Source organism: Oppia nitens, unplaced genomic scaffold (assembly GCF_028296485.1).
Source record: "Oppia nitens isolate AA-2021 unplaced genomic scaffold, nextdenovo-longstitch-racon4-pilon3 scaffold5_pilon_pilon_pilon, whole genome shotgun sequence".
Classification (NCBI taxonomy): Eukaryota; Metazoa; Arthropoda; class Arachnida; order Sarcoptiformes; family Oppiidae; genus Oppia; species Oppia nitens.
Genome location: NW_026533243.1, coordinates 2,069,731 through 2,091,325, shown reverse-complemented (window position 1 = coordinate 2,091,325; position 21,595 = coordinate 2,069,731). Strand labels below are relative to the sequence as shown.

Here is a 21,595-nt window from a genome sequence, read left to right as displayed (position 1 = left end):
CCGGTGCGCTCTCGCAAAAAACACCAAACAAAAGGTAGGAATTTAAATCTCATTTCACAGACATTGACTCAAATGAGTTGTATTTTCTGAAAGTTTTTTACTTTTGATGGCTATTATTGCCGTGAATTTGTGTGTCTTTACTATATAACAGTTCATACACCAAATTTTTAATCGGATATTAAAATAATTTTTATCACAACAATTTTAGCTCTCTCTCTCTCTCTCTCTCTCTCTCTCTCTCTCTGCAAGTGTGGCAGCGCTCTGCCAGTCATACCTGAAATGACATCGAGAGAGAGAGAGAGAGAGAGAGAGAGAGAGAGAGAGAGAGAGAGAGAGAGAGAGAGAGAGAGAGAGAGAGAAGATCAGTAAGAGAGAAGAAGAGAGACTGGAAAAGCTTTTTGCAATGAAATCAGTGGTGTTGTTGGCGAACGACTGCATTCTGGGTTATCCTTAGAGTTGTGTCAAATAAAATGATTGATGACTAAAATGACGGCTCGAGTCACGCCACTGGCACTATAGCACTGGCATCCGAGTCTATTTGCACTGATATCAAGCTAGTAGAGTATATTAGACACACATACACACACTCACTTACAGCCAGGTAGGTATTTACCCTATTACACAGGTATGACAAAAAATCTACTGTATTTTAAGCCACAAAAATAAAGTGCACTCAGTTTTCTGATCAGCACTAGTAGTGTAGAAAATATATATAAATATAATGAAAGGTTGAGTCATACAAACACACACACACACACACACACACACTCACTCACACGTACGTACGTATTATTAGTTTGAAAATATCAATTATATGAGATAGATATTAGTTTCATATTGTATTATTAACAATAGTAAATTTAACAATATTGTTATACTATGTAAATACTGAATGTATTCTACTATTGATTTATGGCATCTTTAAAATATAAAGCATAATAACATTTTAGGACTTATATATTAGACAATTATAAAATGCATAATATAAAAATAAATAAATTTGCTAAACATAATATTATAAATTTAACAAGTGGTAATAAAAATACAGCTTATATTACAATTTGAATTCATTTAAGTATTTATTTATTAAGTATAATAATCATATAAAAACTATGCTAACTTAAAATAGCACTTTTAAAACATAATTTAAATGACAAATATTTTTATCAACATTTATAACTTCTACTACAGTATTAATATAACATAACTTTGACACTAAACTAAATGATTAAATCTTTCTTTTTTTAAATCTCCATTATTATCAGTTTATTTATTGACATTTGATTAAAACATTTTTAAAATAATTGAACATTTTTTGGTCTCTATGTTAAAAACATTATTCCGGGTGAATTATATACTGTATACAGTATTACTACAGAAAAACTAATCACAATCACACATACAGACAAAAAAACTACATGTGCAAAATATATATGTTATAAATATGTACGTATAAAGTGCTTACATACATACAGTTTATATAACAGGGTTTGGCTAAATCATCATAAAAATAAATAAAATACATAAACAATCATTAAGACAAGTAATTGCACACAAAAGTAGTATTTAAGACAACTTTTAGAGAGTTAGGAAACCACTCATTAAATGTAATGAAATGAAAACAGTTTTTTCTTTTTCATATATAATAATATTTATACTTTAATTTTTGCCATTTTTGACCTCTTCTTGTGATTCAAACAAACAATTATATAACAAAAAACCCAATGATATGTTTGGTCTCTAATATTATATATATATAAGACATAGTGTTTTTTATTTGATTGTAAATGAGAGACCAATTTGTATCTCTTATCTATTCCTAGGTCTGGGTTAAACAACTCAACGTATCAAACGTACGGGTGGTTTATGTAATAACTGCGCGCCAGTTGTGTGTGTGTATGAGATACCACTCAAAAACATATATCATTGAGCAATGAATTTACAACAATAGCTCTAAATAATGTGTTTTTCGTGATTAGTTAAATGATATGATTGGCAATTAATTTTTTGGTTCACAAAAAATGTTATTTAATATATTTTATATAAACTTTAAAAACACTGGTATGTTATTAGATGAAAGGTTCTGTATTTTAAAAATGTTATGATTTATGACACCATGTTTTGCAATATTGAGTTTAATAATAAAATAACAAATAATTTTATTCAATAATTTATTTTTGTTATATTTTCACTATCTATTTATGGGAATTTTTTCTCATTTCAGTCAACATTGACTGACAAACAATTGTATTTATTTTATGTTTGTGTATAAAATATAATTATTTTCAAACAACATTGCATTTTGTTGTACATAATTTCATGATATTCTTGAATATTCATTTATTGAATTAGTCATAAATATGGGACAAACATGAAATTGGGGGGTTAACAGGTGGGGATATCATTATACGTTTATCAAATAAATGCGATGATAGACAACAAACCCTATTGAAACAATTAAAATGCATTTTAAAATTTATTTAATTTGTATTTTTTTACTAGTCACAAATTTTAAATACGCTAGTAAATAGATTGGATATATCATCAAGGGGGTGGCCACAGTAGTTAAATATAATACATATATTACCCCCACTTATTCCTACCCGTGGTTATACAAATTTTTATTATTTGCAATCTTAGTTTCAACATTTGTTATATTGTATAACATATAGGATGCCATAATAAGTTTTATAAACAATTATATATAATTTATGTTATAGTATACATATTTTTTTGATAAACCAAATATATGCTAACTGAAGCAATTTTTCTATATATAAAATTACATTTATATAAATAACTCAAGTGTCAGTTAATAAATTATAGTTATTTTGTATTCAGTATTTAAATTTAAAATAATACAAAATTTTATGCACACATACACTATATGCCATATGTACAGTATTAACCTAACATATTAAATATACCAAAGGTAGTCAAATGATTATATAAAATATATTTTATATATTAGTTGGAGTGAGTGAGTAAAAGAAATAAATAGAGAGAGAGAGAGAGAGAGAGAGAGAGAGAGAGAGAGAGAGAGAGAGAGTCAGTCAAAGTCAAAAGCTTGAGAAATAAATGTTGTATTATATCATATATACTGTACTTTAATAACAAAAGCTGACAACTCTCCCATAATATGACCCAACGAGCCTAACATACATACATACTGGCCATTTAGATTGCACCTGCTTTTACAAATATCTTACTGTAATTTCGTGTATATGTTATAATATACTGTATATATATATATATATATATATATATATATATATATATATCTTTCACTGCTTCTCAGTCTATATTTATTTTTATATAATACTATATCATATAATGTTTAGCAAAAAAGTTATACTTTAAGTATCAAATGAGTTGCTTTCAGTATTTTTATTAAACAAATATATTGTACAATACTGTAAAAGTAATTATAGTAAAATCAATTTGTATAAGTATTACCTTATTTATCTAAATAATAAAATTGTATCAATTTTTCTATTCAATTATTTGAAAATTTAATTAATTTAGCACATTATTTAAATATTATATTTAAAGTATGTATTGTTACTGTATTCAGTTAATCACCTCAATTATTATATATTTAGTTATTTTAATATACTTAATGTCAAATTTATCAATATAAAAATAATATATAAGGTAGAAGTTGTACCTCACAATTACAGTAGATTGAAATTGTTATTTATTAAACATACATGACTGAACATATTAGCATTTAGTTTGCTTAGAATTTTTTTAAACTTCAAAATGAAACATATATTTATAATTATAGATCAGAAATTTTATTTGCATAAATATATATATATATATATAATGTATACCATATGATGAATATAATATTGTTTGTATAAAATTTTGATTAATTTTGTTAATTATAATTTTTAATTATTAATTAATGACAAGATTAAAAAACCATTTATCTAAACCAGCTATTGCCAGGTGCAAATTTTAATTTTATCATGTTAGGATATTTTAGAGTTCAAAATTGAGACCCCTTTTAAAATGGGCCTCAAATACCTCCAACTGCAAGATGACATGTCAAACATATGACTTATACTTTATGTATTGAATCAATTGATGGTAATAAATAAAAATAAAAATGTATGCCTACCGTGAAAGTAGCTCTTTGTCCGTAAATAAGAAACACTGAGTCGAAGTATTGATAGTTTATCGAGTTTGGAGAGAACCGACTGTTCATATGGTAGAAGACTGGCCAACATATCGAGCTCTGAGTTGAGCCGTTCTCTGTGTCTCTTTGAAGGATTGGATTTGGTTTGACCATCCTTTGGCTGAACACGTATACTGTTGTTATAAAAAAATATAGCAATAATTACTTTTTTTCTATAATTGAGTTTATGAATGTGTGTGTGTTTTTGTGCTGTCATTTGATGGTTATATTTATTTCAATCAGAAAAAGTATATAATATATACCGGTATATACTGTATACACAATATATAGTACTTTATGTTTGTAGGAGAGCCTAAAATTCATTAAACTCAAGCTTTTATTTATGTTTATTACAATATTCTCATTGAATTCATGGGGTATTCGCTAATAATGCTGTTGTGTTGTATAGTATTGATGTCAAACTCTGTGTGCATTCAAAATGCAATTATATTTAGTCTCTCTTTTTTTTTCTCGCTAATTAAGGAAAGGGTTTTTAGTGGCCAAATGAAAGCAATAATTTTGTCGTCAACTGTCATATTACCTGTCATTCCCTGAACTGCAGTGAAAATATAAACACAGAGGACAGCAATAGTAGATCACAACACTAACTGCTAATGTAATTAACGTTTAATTCTCTCTCTCTCTCTCTCTCTCTCTCTCTCTCTCTCTCTCTCTCTCTCTCTCTCTCTCTCTCTCTCTCTCTCTCTCTCTCTCTCTGCTAAAGCATTATGTCATACGAATGAACTAAAAATGCCTAATCAGCTGAAAGGTATACATTATGGGATGAGAGTCATAATATAAGAGAGAGAGAGAGAGAGAGAGAGAGAGAGAGAGAGAGAGAGAGAGAGAGAGAGAATTGCACTTTAAATGACATAGACATATATAGAGCTAGTTTTTGTCCAAAAAATAAAAAGTATTTTTTAGAGCATTAAATAATATAAGTCATAAACACATTAATTTATAGCATTTAGTAAAAGTCATAGTCAACAACAATATTAAGCATCAATATATATATATATATAGTATATAAAAGTGAAAATACTCATAGCTGTCGAAACTGAAGTTCAAACTGATATAATTAATGGACTTTTTTTCTAGAGTGCACTGAGAGGTGGCCTCCGCTAATGACTCTCATTGAGAGCACCGGGAGATTCTCTACAGTATTGAAAAGCATCGCACAGGGCTCTCAGTATCTTATACTCACAAACATACTTATATACAGTACATATATATATATACTTATTTGTAAACTTATTTGTTAAACTATGGGTTAGAAATCGGGCAACAAATAGATATGACATACCTTTTGCTGTTCCTGCGTCTCCTTTTGGTGGCGTACATAGTGCCAAGGTGATTCATGTTTGGGGTCGTTATGTACGGAGCACTGGCTGTCCCTTTAACACCAACTATTACCATGAGATGACCGGATGATCAGTGCAATTGCATTAATATAACATATATGCAAATATATTAATTATATTAAAAAAACACAATTTATGTAAATGTCTTTATTAATGATAATTATTATTTACTTTTCATTGTATATATATTTATATATATGTATAATATTATATAAAAAAGCAATAATTATTATTTAATTGTTATTTAATGTATATTAATCGATTTCGTTGAACGGTATTAACATAGTTATTAATTAATAAAAATCAATATTTAATATTAAAGTGTATATTAATACAGTGTTTATAGTAATAATCATAATAATAATAATAATTGTCAAAATAAACACGTGTTTTGATTTTATTATGACTATAAAATCATAAATATATCATGGTCATTTTTCATACGACATGACTAACAATAAAACAAAATTCAATGATAATAATCTATATTCAATAATGATAGTAATGATAGTAATAATAATAATAATAATAATAATATAACTAGTTGAATTTCACAAAACATGCAATAATATTCATATTAATGGTGTCATTAACCAGTAATTTTTGGATCTATACGTATATATAAAACACACATAAAACACATGAATGAGACAATACTTGTAGGAATCGTATGATTTAAATAATGGTAAAGAATTTGCACCGTTTAATAAAATAGCCATGCTCACACACATATATATATTTATGCTTGATCATTTTTTAAAAAAAATAAATAAAATAATATATTGACACAACAATAATTAATTAAATTTGCAATATATCAATATATTAAACAATTTGAATATTATATATTTGCTGATTTTTTTGACGATATATATTCACTGAGAGTATACAGCATACTGTATGCTAAGGCCCGGCATACAAGAGTACTCTGACTCTCAATTGTTATACATAGTTGTATTAGAGAAATAGGGAATTACCTGTCAAACAAATACTGGTGCGCTCTCTATACCTGTGCCGACACAACCACTATCTATACTATGAATCGGTCGTTTAGGGGAGTGTAGTACACAGTAGATTCATTGTACTCATTGGTCGCCCAATTCATTTGATACCAGTTCTCACATAAAACCGACTCTACTGTCGAGATCCCACCCCTATTGTGGCGCATATATTGCCGTATATCAACTCACGCGCTGATCAGTGTTTGACATAAGACCAGTAAATACGTGGATAATATCATTAAATGGTATTTCATAAAAATAATAGAATCTTAAGAATTTTTAGTAAATATATAATAAAATTATTAATTGCTTTTACTGTTAATTTACCTTTTGTTAAAAATATCACTAAAATATTATTAAAGCATATAAAAAATATTAATTTTAATATAAAAAAAAGATTTCTATATTTAATTATTTATAAATACTATTAAATTAATTACTCTTTATATAAATTAAAAAATAACAAAAAATATAAAACTTATATTAATCTTATACTTTTAACAAGCGTTTTATCTTTTTCAAATAAATTATATTAAGTAAAAATTTAACAAAATATTATTTTTATTTATTTTTTCTGTTTTTAAATTTTTAAAAATGTCAATCAAAATCATTTTATATAATTCGAAACAACATTTTAATTTTTTATTTCAATGATGCGTTAGATTTTCAATTAATATAAATTTTATCTGATTTTTAGATAAGTTTGTTGTGTGTGTGTGTATGTGTTTATTATTAGCTATATATATATATATATATATATATATAATTTAGTTCAAAAAAGTTATATAATATATATGATATAATAGCTTACAACATGTGTGCGCATAGTTCAGGTCAACATCCATACAGTATATCCATTACCTATTAAAGTGACACTACATCTCCATCTCATCTCAAAACATGAAAACAAAATATTAAATTCATGAGTCTCTCTCTCTCTCTCTCTCTCTCTCTCTCTCTCTCTCTCTCTCTCTCTCTCTCTAAATATATACACACATAATATACAAGATATAGATCTCTAAGAAGTAAGTTAATAGAAAAACGACTAATCATTTGAAAAAAGACAAGAAGTGAAGTATCATTCATAGAAACTGTGAATACCTGTGGTTTTAACAGCAAATGAAAAATATATATTTCATCTTTTAAACGATTGCTATGAGAAAACTTGACTTTCAATTAATTAATTTATAGCATTTATATTTTAATTGAAAAATCATATCTCAAAAGTAAAAATAAAATTTTTAGTTGTTGTGTTCATAAGATAACAACACACATACATTTATATATAATGATAGATGTATTGTAAATACTGTATATTTATTATATAGATAGAAACATACTGTATACACGTAATATTTTTTTTAAATATATTTATTTAGATAATTATGTAAAAATAAAAAATCAACAAAATTCCGATCATTTTGTTCCCATAATATATCAATATTATTTTAAAATTATAAATATAAACTATCACTTTATGATATTTTTTCTAATTAATTTAAATCTTCATTTAGATAATTATCTTAAGTTAAAGTTATTTAAAAAAAATAATAAAATTGTTTTTTTAATAATATCAATTTATAAGTTATATTAACATTTTAAATAATTAAAGATATAATTATTAGTGTAATCTATTGTAATATCTTTTCTAAAATATTAATAATTATTATTACATTTTTAAAATTAAAATTAATAAAATAATTTAACATATTCATAGTTTAATTTAACAAATTATAAAATCTATACAACAACAAAAATAATTAAATCAAAGTTAAATATTATAATATGAAATAAACTATAATTTAATAATTTATAATAAACATTAAAAATAATTGCTATTAAACCTTATTGTAGATAACTTTTCAATATTTATATTTGATAATGAATACTATATATTATTCAATAGTATTTTAATGTTAAAGTAATTGTCTAAAAAAAAGTATTGTAAAATAATAATAATAATAATGAGTTTGAGAAGTGCCTTATAGTTATGAAAAGCTGAGAAAAATGTATTATTGAGAGTCAGTGAAGCCGATCGGGGAGGACATCAATATTTAAAAAATAATATAATATTAAAGATGATGAGCATTAACACGAATAGGTAGGTCTTTATATATAATGTTATACTGTATTAGGACAACAATTTTCACTATCATTTGTAGTATTCTTTTAAAAATACTAAAATTTTTTAAAAATATATTTATTATTATTACTATTACTATTCAACTGTATTGTAATTACTGATAAGTTTAAATATTAATTTGATGTACTAATGGTTAGAGAGAAAAAAATTGTTTGATCAAAACTAATGAGCAATACTATAATTTTTTGTTGTTGTTGATTATGTTTATATATAATTTAACTGAATGTTTGCATGTTTGATGGTTTATGTATGGTGTTGTATACTATATATGATGGTATATACTATAATATATATATATACTGTATATAATTTATATAGAGGAACGATATGATGAGGGTGGTCACCTATTTGACTAAAATAATAGCACAATTCATTCATTCACACAATTCAAGAATCGTTTTTAAAAATAGCATTTTATTTAATTTATTCCTTTATTTTTTTATTATTTTTTTGTCGGTTTGATTGCCGGCGCACACAAACCTCCACCCATTTATTAACACATTCATATAAATTTATAAACAATGTTTCAAAAAGTTTTATAATAATTTATATTATATCAACATTTTTAAAAATAAGTTTCATTCAAATTTAAAACTAATTACATTTTCATTTACACTACTATTAAACATTTAATGATTTACACACACACACACAAGCTTTTTATTATTATTACAGTTAAGATTTTATTTAAAAAAATATTGTAAAATTATTTATTTTTCTATTTAGATAATCATTGACTACAAATATGCTGTGATAGGGTTGGCTGATTGTGTCCTAAAATATATATATATTAATCTATATATATACCGGTACTATACATGTGTTGGTAAATAATAGCCACATATAAGTCTAGACTGAGTGCGCGTTTGACTTTAAAATTAATAGTTAAGAGATGTAAACCCCACCTAATAACTTGAGTTATTCATTGCTCTCTCTCTCTCTCTCTCTCTCTCTCTCTCTCTCTCTCTCTCTCTCTCTTTATTTTTCAATAAAGATAGTTACAATAAATATTTAAGTCATACAAACCTATTTCATATTTTTTAAAAATGACATGAATTATCATTCACTAGTTAATAACTTGCAAACAATGTTATATGAAATATAATCTGATATAAGTCTAAATAAATCTTATTTCAGATATTATATTATATATATATATAACAGTATAAGATATGTATAGAATTAGAGCTTAAAAAAGTAATGCGAGAAAAAAGTTTCAAAACAATTATCAACGCCTGAGGCATGTATTCAGTAAAAGATCCCAAACTTTCTCTCTAAAAAACAAGATATAAATTACACGAACTTTACTTTAGTTTTGATTATTTCAAAAGCAAAATAGATTTCTATTTTTGAAAAATAATAATAATTTGAAGATTCGCTATGAGATAGAAATTTTGAGAGAAAGAAAGAGACTGAGAGAGAGAGAGAGAGAGAGAGAGAGAGAGAGAGAGARAGAAAGAAAGAGAGAGAGAGAGAGAGAGAGAGAAAGAAAGAGAGAGAGAGAGAGAGAGTCATTTTTCAGATGAATTAACTCTACCTAAGAGTCCATTAAAGCCTGACTAAGCAACACATTATCCACCAAAATCATTGAGAGCCACAACTCTTATCCCAAATCATGTTTCCTGTCATTATTGAATCGTTGAATTCATTTAATGTTTGTTGATTAAAATGATCTCTCTCTCACTCTCTCTCTCTCTGTTGTGATTATTACTAATTATTTGGTATTTATAATTAAGTTAATATTGTAATAATAATAATAATATACTATATAATAAAGATTGTAATTTCATGTCTAATAATAAAATTTTTCAATAACTTTTAGTAATTCTCACGAGAATTCTTTTAAGTACAATATTTTCAATATATATTTATATTATAAATAAAACAAGTATTTAATAGTCATTAAAAGTCATTAAATATCAATGTCTATCGTGTGTTGAAAATAAGGTAAAAATTATTATCAAATGTGACAACAATTTGCATCACATTTAATATTTTACGAATTAAAATTTTCAGTTATAACTATATTTACTCAAAAATTAGTATTTCTATTTGTATTTTCAAAATATATAATAACTTTTACAATAATAACAATAATAATTTATATTGAATTAACACAATTATAAAAACAAAACAAAAATGTAATTCCGGGATTAATAAGTTATATGAAAATAAAACTGTTATATATATACTATTTTTAAAACTTGTTTTATGTCCACACTTTTACCTTATTTTTATATTTTTGTTATATAGGGCTTCAGGTAATGTCTATTTCCGGCACAGGAAGCAAAATAAATATCAGAAACCGATAACCGGCTGTAAAGTTATAGTATATATCATATATACTGTTTATATGAATACAATATATTTTTATGGTTATAGCCATTTCAGACAATTTAAATTATAATGAATTTCACCAAAAAAAAACACTGCCATTTGCCAGACACTACACATACAAACACATACATACATACATAGTATAGCATTTGATTTTAATCGCAAAATCAGTGGACAAAAATAATACTCTGAAAGCTATTTTTAAAATCTATTTTTCATTTGTTAAATAAAACTCTTTGTATTCACTTTAAAACATTGACTGAAAAAAACTCAATCGATTCATTACAAACTTATTTCAATACAATATTAGGTGATAAATGATTTTTGAATAGAGTATTCAATGAATCGGTTGTGTGTTTATAGTGTATACAATGTATGTAGTGGTGTGTTGTTGTAAATAACAATGATATCGGTTAACAAATACCCCCCGAGTGGCTAATATCCTGTGACTGAATCTAACGGTGCGCTTATAGCGCCCTTTTACTGATAAGATCTTTTGGATGATCCAAATTGACTCTAAAATTGTTATCTATATATTTTGAGCGTTAATTTTAATTGAATTATACTTGAAAGCGATATATCAATTGTGTCACAACATAAGCCGATAGGCCTTTCCCATGACTCCTGTTTGTGTGTGTGTGTGTGTGTGTGTCAGGTAAAGGCGTTTTCATTCAGATATGACATAAACAGCGATGATTTTCATTGAGAGAAAATCTCTATAATTTGCAACTTTTCTTTACTATGTTTTGCATAAAAAACATATTCTACTAATATATAGTATATTATGATATTTAGTTAAATTTTTAAAGTAAAATTTTGTGTACAATAGTCATAATATTGTATAACAATAACAGCGCCAACAATAAAAAAAACACTACTTGTTTTATATGTTAGATGGGATCAGTTAGATACTCATTGGGCCTTATGTTTAAATAATAATCACTCGTTTCCTTTCATATAGTTTCTTGTGTGTTTGTATTTATATACACTTTTATTATAACCGGTAGTTATAAGGACTGGTAGCTCATCAGCATCATCACCATAAACACTGACTGACAAGTTTAATAAAATGGTTGCATAAATAATTGTCAACAATTTATGACAGCTATGGGAACTTGTTATAAATATATATATATATCTATATAATTTTCATATACAGTATATTAGAGCTGCATATATAAAATTTACAGTATAATATAACTATTAGAATAGATATACAAAATCAGAAAAATTGTTTTATTTAAATATAAATTCTAATTCTAAAAGACAACCTATCAGTCATACCTGTGCTGATAGTGTGGTTAGTTATTTGTAATAATGTGAAACAATACTCGCGGGCTATAAAATGATTGAACTAGTCGTTCATTGGACAGACATATCGCGATATAAGCTGGTGTCGCCAAATATGACATTTCAATGGATATACTGAATATATGCACACAAGTTTATTATCATATGAAAACCATTTAAGACAACTTTCCTCAATTATGCATCATATACTTGTATATATTGTAGTATATCATTGTTCAGTATAATGTCAAATGGATCCACAAAATATAAACATAGACATAGAAATAGAGAGAGAGAGAGAGAGAGAGAGAGAGAGAGAGAGAGAGAGAGAGAGCGATATAGATCTAAATTAAGTCTATATGATATCTAATAATCAAATATTAAATATAAATAAAAATATTATTTTTCTTTCTTTTACTTTCAACGATTGCAATCTTTTTTTCATTATAGCACTACTAATAATAGCGTATATGAGGTAATGTAACCTTACTTTTATAATAAAATTAATTTATGACTACAATTAATGCTAAAACATAATCGATAAAATCTATACCATACTCTTATATAACAATAAATAATATTATTTTCAAAAAAGCAAATATAATATGATCTAAGAGTAAAAGTATCGACTTTATATAATTTCTATAGCAAAACAATTAAATGTTTACAATAAAAAATAATATTAATAGTCTAAAGTTATAAGTATATAATTTTGTTCAATAAAGTTATATTTTATGAGGTCATATATATATAATATAAATCATCAATTGTCATCAATATACCATTTTATTATTTTAATTAATCTTATTATTTCAATATCATTATAATAATTATTTATACTATTTATATATATAAATAAACGGTCATTGATATCTTGGATACAATTATGTATTTATTAATTTGATAAATTATTTTTTTTATCAAAATAAAATATAATAAGTTAAAACAACGCAAACTAATCTTATTTCTTAGTGATAAATTTATTAAAATTTACATATAAATTATTATAATAAAAATATTTTATAAAGATTTAGCATAAAATTTATTTGCATAACCTACTCTCTCTCTCTCTCTCTCTCTCTCTTTCTTTCTCTCTCTCTCATTTTTTGCATTTGTCCAAACTAACTATTATATTGTATTTTATATATTTTACAGTATTGTAGGGATCATTGAGTTTCAACTGGTAATACTGCAATTTTTTTTTAATTTTTTTATATATCATAATTGCTTTTTGGAAATAGTTATGAATCATGAGATTTTGTTTTCACTTCAAACCTCTGTCACTGTATTTTGTTTTATTTTAAAAATATTTTTTAAAATTAAGGATTATGTTTTCAAAGCAATCATTGACTAGTTTTTAACAGTACTACTGTTTAGTGACTAAATACAATTATTAGCATATCTATACCTATTTGACTGATCATATTATGGGCTCACAAAAACCATATAATTTATTATATTAGTTGTATTATTGCTAAGACTAACTGACTGACTGATCCCAGGGATTCACTATATTGTATAGTCATATCATATCAACAAACTATTTGCCAAAAACTATAATTATAACTATAGCCAAAACTTTGTGGCCATTTATTTAAATTAGTACATAAGTACTAATACTACTAATTTTTTAAAAGCCATGTATGAGAATAAAGACATAAAACATATTAAAATATTATTTTTTTTCAATTCGACTATAATTTTGGGATTACTTTTGTATATTATATTTTCAATATATCTTCATATGTTATTTTCCAATGCCAATGATTTTGTTGTTGTTGTTGTTATCGTTGTTGACAATAATATTAATTATACACATCGTTCACATTAATCATAAGTGGCATTAATTTGTATGAGAAAAATCATAAAAAACAAAAATTTGTCTGATAAGATTTTTTTTGCATTTTCTGTATGGCATAGTTTATTTCATAAATTTTTTGGGCACTATATAAAAATAACTAATTAATTGAATCCAAATATATATACTGTATATAATTTTATGACAGTATAAGTAAATTTTTGGACGATCCTTGTGTTGCGACCCCACTCATTAGGAAAACACCTCATAATATCCAACACAACGTTGCACTCAACTTTACCCGTAATGGTTATGTGCACGAAATTGTCATCTGTATGTGTATGTGTATGTGTATGTGTATGTGTATGTGTATGTGTATGTGTATGTGTATGTGTATGTGTATGTGTATGTGTATGTGTATGTGTATGTGTATGTGTATGTGTATGTGTATGTGTATGTGTATGTGTATGTGTATGTGTATGTGTATGTGTATGTGTATGTGTATGTGTATGTGTATGTGTATGTGTATGTGTATGTGTATGTGTATGTGTATGTGTATGTGTATGTGTATGTGTATGTGTATGTGTATGTGTATGTGTATGTGTATGTGTTGATTAAATTTACCGATAAGACACATATTTTTTATTAAATATATATTGTTTTGTGTGTAAGCTTCAAAATTATCAATTTCATATATTTATAATATTACCTAAAAAAATCTGGTCGATTTACGATATTTAAAATAATAAATAGTGAGGACATTTTTTCAAAAACATCATATATTAAACACAAATATTAATTTAATATAAATAGAAAACTAGATTAATATTAAAATATTTTTTAAATTAATAAAAGTATTTTAAATTATTAAATCAATTTATTTTTACTCTTATATAGTAATACTTAAAATGTAATAATCTTTTAGTCAATTAATAGTTAATTACCTTAAAAATTTGTTTTGAAATTATTGAAAGGTTATACTTTAAAGCCAAACGTGAACATGAATTATAAGGTCTCTCTCTCTCTCTCTCTCTCTCTCTCTCTCTCTCTCTCTCTCTCTCTCTCTCTCTCTCTCTCTCTTTCAATTCATCCCTCAATTTTAATATATAACTTATATATCATACCATTTGTTAGAGACAACTGTTAGTCGGACTATAAGTTTTATGAGGTCTCCCTCCCATACATTTGTGTTTTTAAAAAGCAGATGCATTGCTTACATATATTTTATTTTTATAGACGTGTGTAATAAATATATTAGTTTTTAGTCCGCAAAACAACTTCCAATTTTCAAATAACTTTAATGTTTTTCATGTATTTTGGCCTCAAATTGCTTTTAATGAATTTATAATATATATAAATATTATATTTAAAATAAAGAGACATTATCACATCAAGTAATCATACTTATAAGTTATAACATTATATTATTTTTTAGATAAATGATATGTTTTCAATCAATATTTCAATTATTGACAAAGTAATGAATATTATCATAGCATTTATCTCAACAAATTGATAATATGATATGTAATCAAATAAAATGTTTATTGCTTTTATTATTTTTTGTTGCTAATTTCCTCTTAATTTATATAAATTTATTGTTTCATATTTAATATTTCATTTTTAAATTTATATTATTTTATATTTTTTATTATATAAAATACAATATACTATTTTTTAAACAATTTTATTCACTATGTTTTAATTAATTTTAACTTAAATATAGACTTAATTTGTTTCACTGTCTAAAACACAGCATTAATTGAAGTGTCAAATAAAGAGATTCATAATTAATTTGATTGAAGTAATGCATGACTTTGTTATATACTTTTTCTAAAGACAAAAGCAAAAGTGTAATATAAAAGATTTTTTGATTGAGATTTTTTGTACTCAAAAAACGTGTCTTCAAAATTAAATGCTTATTTATGGAGTTTCAAATAAATTATAAAAACTATTTGTTAAAACTTTTTTTTTGCTTAAATATATTGTAAAAACACTGTAGTGTACTGTATGTGTTGGTATGTATTTTTAAATATGTTTAAAACATGTGAAAAAGATATATAAGTTGTGAAAATACGTGACCAGTGTTTTTAGCCATTTGGATGACCCGACTATCTCTTAACAAAATCTCTTCCTCTTTAATTACAAATGTGGTCATTAAGGAGTGGTACACACTAGACATGTATGAATTTGTGAGAGCATTTAGTAGGTGGTCGTCGATCGCACCGACATTAATGATATAATAATTGCCATTTTAAAAGCCAATGACTTACATATCATATAATTTTATTTTGGGTCTGCATTATACAGGGGGTTCAGTTTGTTTTTTCTGGGAGGTATAGGAATTAAGAGATTTCTAATAATTCTATCAAATGTTAAATTGTTATAAATCAAATACTATTTTAAAATAAATCAATTATTATATATATATATATATATATTAGAAGAAGAAAATTTTGAAAATCAATAAAAGGGTAACAAATGTCGTATTGAATATACCATCTGTCTGTCTCATCATTTGCCAGACCCTGGCTTTTGTTAGACTTATTACTGCTATAAATATATATATATATTAGATAATTAGTCAATTATGTAATCATCGACTTTATCCACACAACTATTTAGCTAATGTCCGATTCACAGGTCCGGTAAATTCCCAAAAGTTTTATCAAACACAGTACAGTAAAATGTTGTTATTAACTATAATTATATATAATATTTATTACATCTTATTTTTTATATATTGTATCATATTTTTTAAAAACATTCGCAGTTTAAAAGTAAGTGAGACCTTTCACATATATATATATATATATATATATATATATATATATATATATATAAATGTTATTTAAATAAAAATTAAATAAGATTATAGTTTAGTGTTGTTGGGTCAGCAAACATAAAACACTGTCATTGAATACAACATTTTTCTCATCCGGGATATTGTTTTCTCACAATTTTATTTTTCTTTTCAGTCAAATATCATATATCATTAAAAACCGATTGACAGCTATAAATATCATAGAATTTTGTGTGCATTTACTTTATCTATGAGAGAGAGAGAGAGAGAGAGAGAGAGAGAGAGAGAGAGAGAGAGAGCTTTGAAATTAGTTTTTACTATATTATTCAAAAAACACTAATTGTATTGAGTATTAAATTTTATATTGTGATACCAATTGTGAATGACTTGCATAGGCGCCGGTATTCAACGCCTATTTAGATCACATTTATATATTGTTTTTGTCTCAATATATACAATATATATATATATTATTTAATTATATTATACTATATTTACACAATTATTCAACTCTTTATTCTATTACACTATTTATTTATTATATTATTTGACGTTAAATCAAATGGCAATAAATCAAAGTTTTGAAAAAAACTTGTTTATATTTAAAAAGCTTGTTATCATATGTATTATGACTTGTCTATACAAACCAAATATCATTACAATTGTTTATTTAACAAAAACCTGTGATATCATAAAACAAAATTATTATTTTTATTTTTAAAAGACGAAACTTTCAATGAATGTAAAGAAATCTCCAACAATTGGAAAATATTTTTTTATAAAGCAATCCATTTGTTAATAATTGATGTCTAAAAATGTCGTTATATTACCAGTCAATGCAATAATGTTTATAAAAATAATCTAATGTTGTAGATATTTGGGACCAACAATGTCTATAGTTTATCTCTCTCTCTCTCTCTCTCTCTCTCTCTCTCTCTCTCTCTCTCTCTCTCTTTCTGACTAACTAAAGAAATGGCAAAGAAGTGGTCGCTTTGCTTGAAGGCAGACCATTGGCGGCCATTCATTAGAAAACGATCCATCATTTCAGCGATTGTTGCCATGAATGCCGCCCCATATATACACCACATATTCACTATACATCTAATGACTGGGCCTTTGAATTTTCTGTCACTACTTTAGCTAATATACTCTCATCTCATCTCAAACTGGATCCCAAGTGGTAGTGTTAGAAGGTCCCGGAGCTCGGTTATCGATCTTATTTCTATACAAATCAAAAAAAGTATATACACTTACACTCTGTGTATAAACACATACACTGTATATATATTAAGGTGTTATACAAAAACAAAATTAACTTTTAATGTTTGCAGTGATGAGATGAGAGACTGTAGTGCGTCTCTGGTCTAAGGTCTGGGCATATCTGACCATCAATTCTCTATTACCTCTCATTCCTCGTTAACATTCAAATCAAAAATTTTTAAACAACTTTTTTTCTCGTTCATTGAAATTAACAAAAACTACTTTTGGCATCAATTTATAAATATTATGGCACGCAATGAATTGAAACAACATTTCACTTTTGTTATTAGTTTTATTATTTATTATTGTTGTTGTTGTGGTTCTTGTGTTGTATTATAAAAACTGCAATTGTTATGATTATATTGATTAAAAAATATCTATTTTAAAAACTAGTGTTGTCTATAATTTCATATTCTCTCTCTCTCTCTCTCTCTCTCTCTGCAAATGGTTTCTTAAAACAAAATTTGTGTTTTAATTTTTAGTCTTATATATATATATATATATATATATATATATTGTTAAAATATAGCTTCTGTTTTGACTGATCCAAAGATCAAATAATACTATTTTTTGGCAAATCGTTAGTTTTTTATATAGTACTATACTTTGCGTTTTGTTTGTCATATATTGTATTTAACTTGCAGTGCAATACATCATAAAAAAATTATATAACACACAAAACTAATATTATTTCTCACTCTATATGATTATATAAAACAAGAGTTAGCAGTAATCAAAGCAAAGTATTTTTCAAAGTTATGGTCAATCAGCGGATGATTGTGTATATATCACAAGTGCTTACGTTCCCTACCATTGCATTCCCTTTTTACCGATAAATTGTATTATATGTGTATTTGACCTAAAGATAATGTTTTGCTACGATCAGGACTGTTAGAGTTTACACTATAAGGCATAGACACGCATTGCACTCATTTAGTCCAAACCATTACATAAATTATTTGTTATCAATGCGTTATTTCTCACCAATTTTGCAGACTTTATATAACAAATATATATATATATATACCTGTATATACTGATTATATACAGTATACATGTATAATATATACCGATAGGCTATTTGTTTTCTGTGTTACAATTGTGCGGCACATCTATTATGCAATCACTGGTACAATGGTTAGGCAATGGATTGAAATGCCTGATAGACACATACACTGCCGGCACCATTATGTTATGAATTGAGCAATTACTTAATCATACAATATTTGTATGCAATAGCAACTCTCACATGAAAAATAACTATAGATTTTTTTCTGTTGAAAAATTTTAATATATAAAAAAATTGGATAATCATTTTTGCGATAATTTAACAAAAATATGTGCAACTGTTATACAGTATATATTTATACTCAATTTTTTCAAAAATCAATTTTTAAATAATACAGTATATAATCAAATATATTGTGTAAAATATTGTCAGTAATATAGTAGGAATGTTTTCTTAAGTGTAAAAATGTTATTTTTCATAATTGTTGACAAAAATAATTCAATTGTTTTTATAATATAAATTACTGTATAATTAATGGTATCCATGAATGTGTATGTCTTGTAATTTTCAAGAGGAGTGATTTAATTACATTTTGCAAACAGGCTATTAATTAACACAAAAAATTGAAACATATATTTTTCTTAAAGAAAGTCTCGTGTTTGAAGTCATATGTGGCACACGTATACACAACACAACACATACACACACATGTAATAAATACAAATACCGGCCCAATACTTACCAACTAAGTAACCAGGTCTCTCTCTCTCTCTCTCTCTCTCTCTCTCTCTCTCTCTCTCTCTCTCTCTCTCTCTCGAAAAAAAAATAACTGTTTTACTTAACTATTGCGTGCGGTAATTAAAAATTATATACATAAATAAGCTCACAAAATAACAGTAGCAATGTTTGTTGAGGCCATTATTATTAAATACCTTACAGTATTTTTTAAATATATATATATATATATATATATATATATATATATATATATGTTTGTATATATACTGTTAATGGTAATTGCAATTTAACTCCATGTTTGTACATTAAAAAACATAAGTATGGTGTATATGTGTGTTGAAACAACTGATTCAATATTGTAACAATTATATTACATTGTATTATATATTATAATGATAGTTAACAATTATAAAATTATTATTCATTAAACCTCTTATATAATTTAACAATAGATTTATTCTTACATTTAATATGACTGTCCATCAGATAGATGGACCACAAGGTGTGCTAAGTTATGGCACACTTCACATGTATTTTATTTATTTATTCAAATTCTTTATCTATAATGAATTTTATTCTCTAATTATCACTCAATTTTATTGTTAACAATACAATTTATTTTATATTAAACTAAATTAAAAACAAGTAAATTGTTGTTAATTTTTTTTAGTTTTTAAAACAACATTAATTATATGTAAAGTCCTATAAGCTTGAGTAATGCATTTTCTTTTATTATAGTAATAATATAATAACTTTAATTCAATAATGTTTACGCCCTTTCCGTTTGAATTTATAACGAGAAAACAGGGGTTAAGTCAAGTATTATAATAAGTAATGTATTATATATATATAATTTTTGTAAAATTATTGTTACAAATCCATTGCCACATCCATGGTTACAGTAAAGTACAATACAAACAATAATAAAATAATAATAATATTAGAATTAAAAAAAATTAAGGTGTTTTATATAATTGCAAACACTAAGCATTCAATGGTCACCAAAAAATTAATTTATCTTATTTTGACATTACATAATTTTTTTCTAAAATTATATTTCAATATACAGCATTTTTCTGCAAAATTAATATATTATAATTTAGTATAAATGTCTAATTGAATAGATACTGAATTTATACAAATAAATAACATATTATATTAGGAATTATGATGATAATATGATTTGATTTAAATTATATATATATATAAAATTTATTAAAAAACATTTTGAAAATTTCATGGGAATTGAAATTATATAAAAATTATATAAAAATTCTATTAACATATCATTAGTATATATGTTTAAAAAGATAATTGATAGCAAATTCAAGATTATGACCCAAAGCTAAATCAATAATTGAAAACTGAGTTAACCATATCATTAATTTGGTAAATATCGTTATTACGATTATACCAGTGATAAAATCGATGCGATTATAAAATAAATACAAATTAAGTATTCATTTTTATACATTAACAATCAACTTATAATAAATTTGTTTTATAATATTTAAAACAAAATTGTGTAAAAATTATTTTACTCAGCATTTTTTTAAATAAAATTTTATTATATTATGTTTTCCGCGTATAATCTGTAAATGTTTCTTTAAAAATTTGTTAAATACATAAATAAATATATGAATAAACTATTTTATTATCTGACTTTCAATAA

General features: G+C 24.9%; 1 protein-coding gene across 1 annotated transcript in view; it reads right to left on the bottom strand.

The window, feature by feature from the left end:
* Positions 1-5,535, bottom strand: part of LOC128961209 (uncharacterized) — a 30,324-nt gene extending 24,789 nt beyond the window's left edge. The window contains exons 1-2 of the mRNA XM_054307421.1: positions 5,487-5,535; positions 4,127-4,317 (exon numbers count right to left, since the gene is read on the bottom strand). Coding sequence (XP_054163396.1) covers positions 4,127-4,317; positions 5,487-5,524 — 229 coding nt within the window. The 5' untranslated portion in view covers positions 5,525-5,535. The remainder of the gene's footprint in view (positions 1-4,126; positions 4,318-5,486) is intronic.
* Between the last annotated feature and the right edge of the window lie 16,060 nt (positions 5,536-21,595).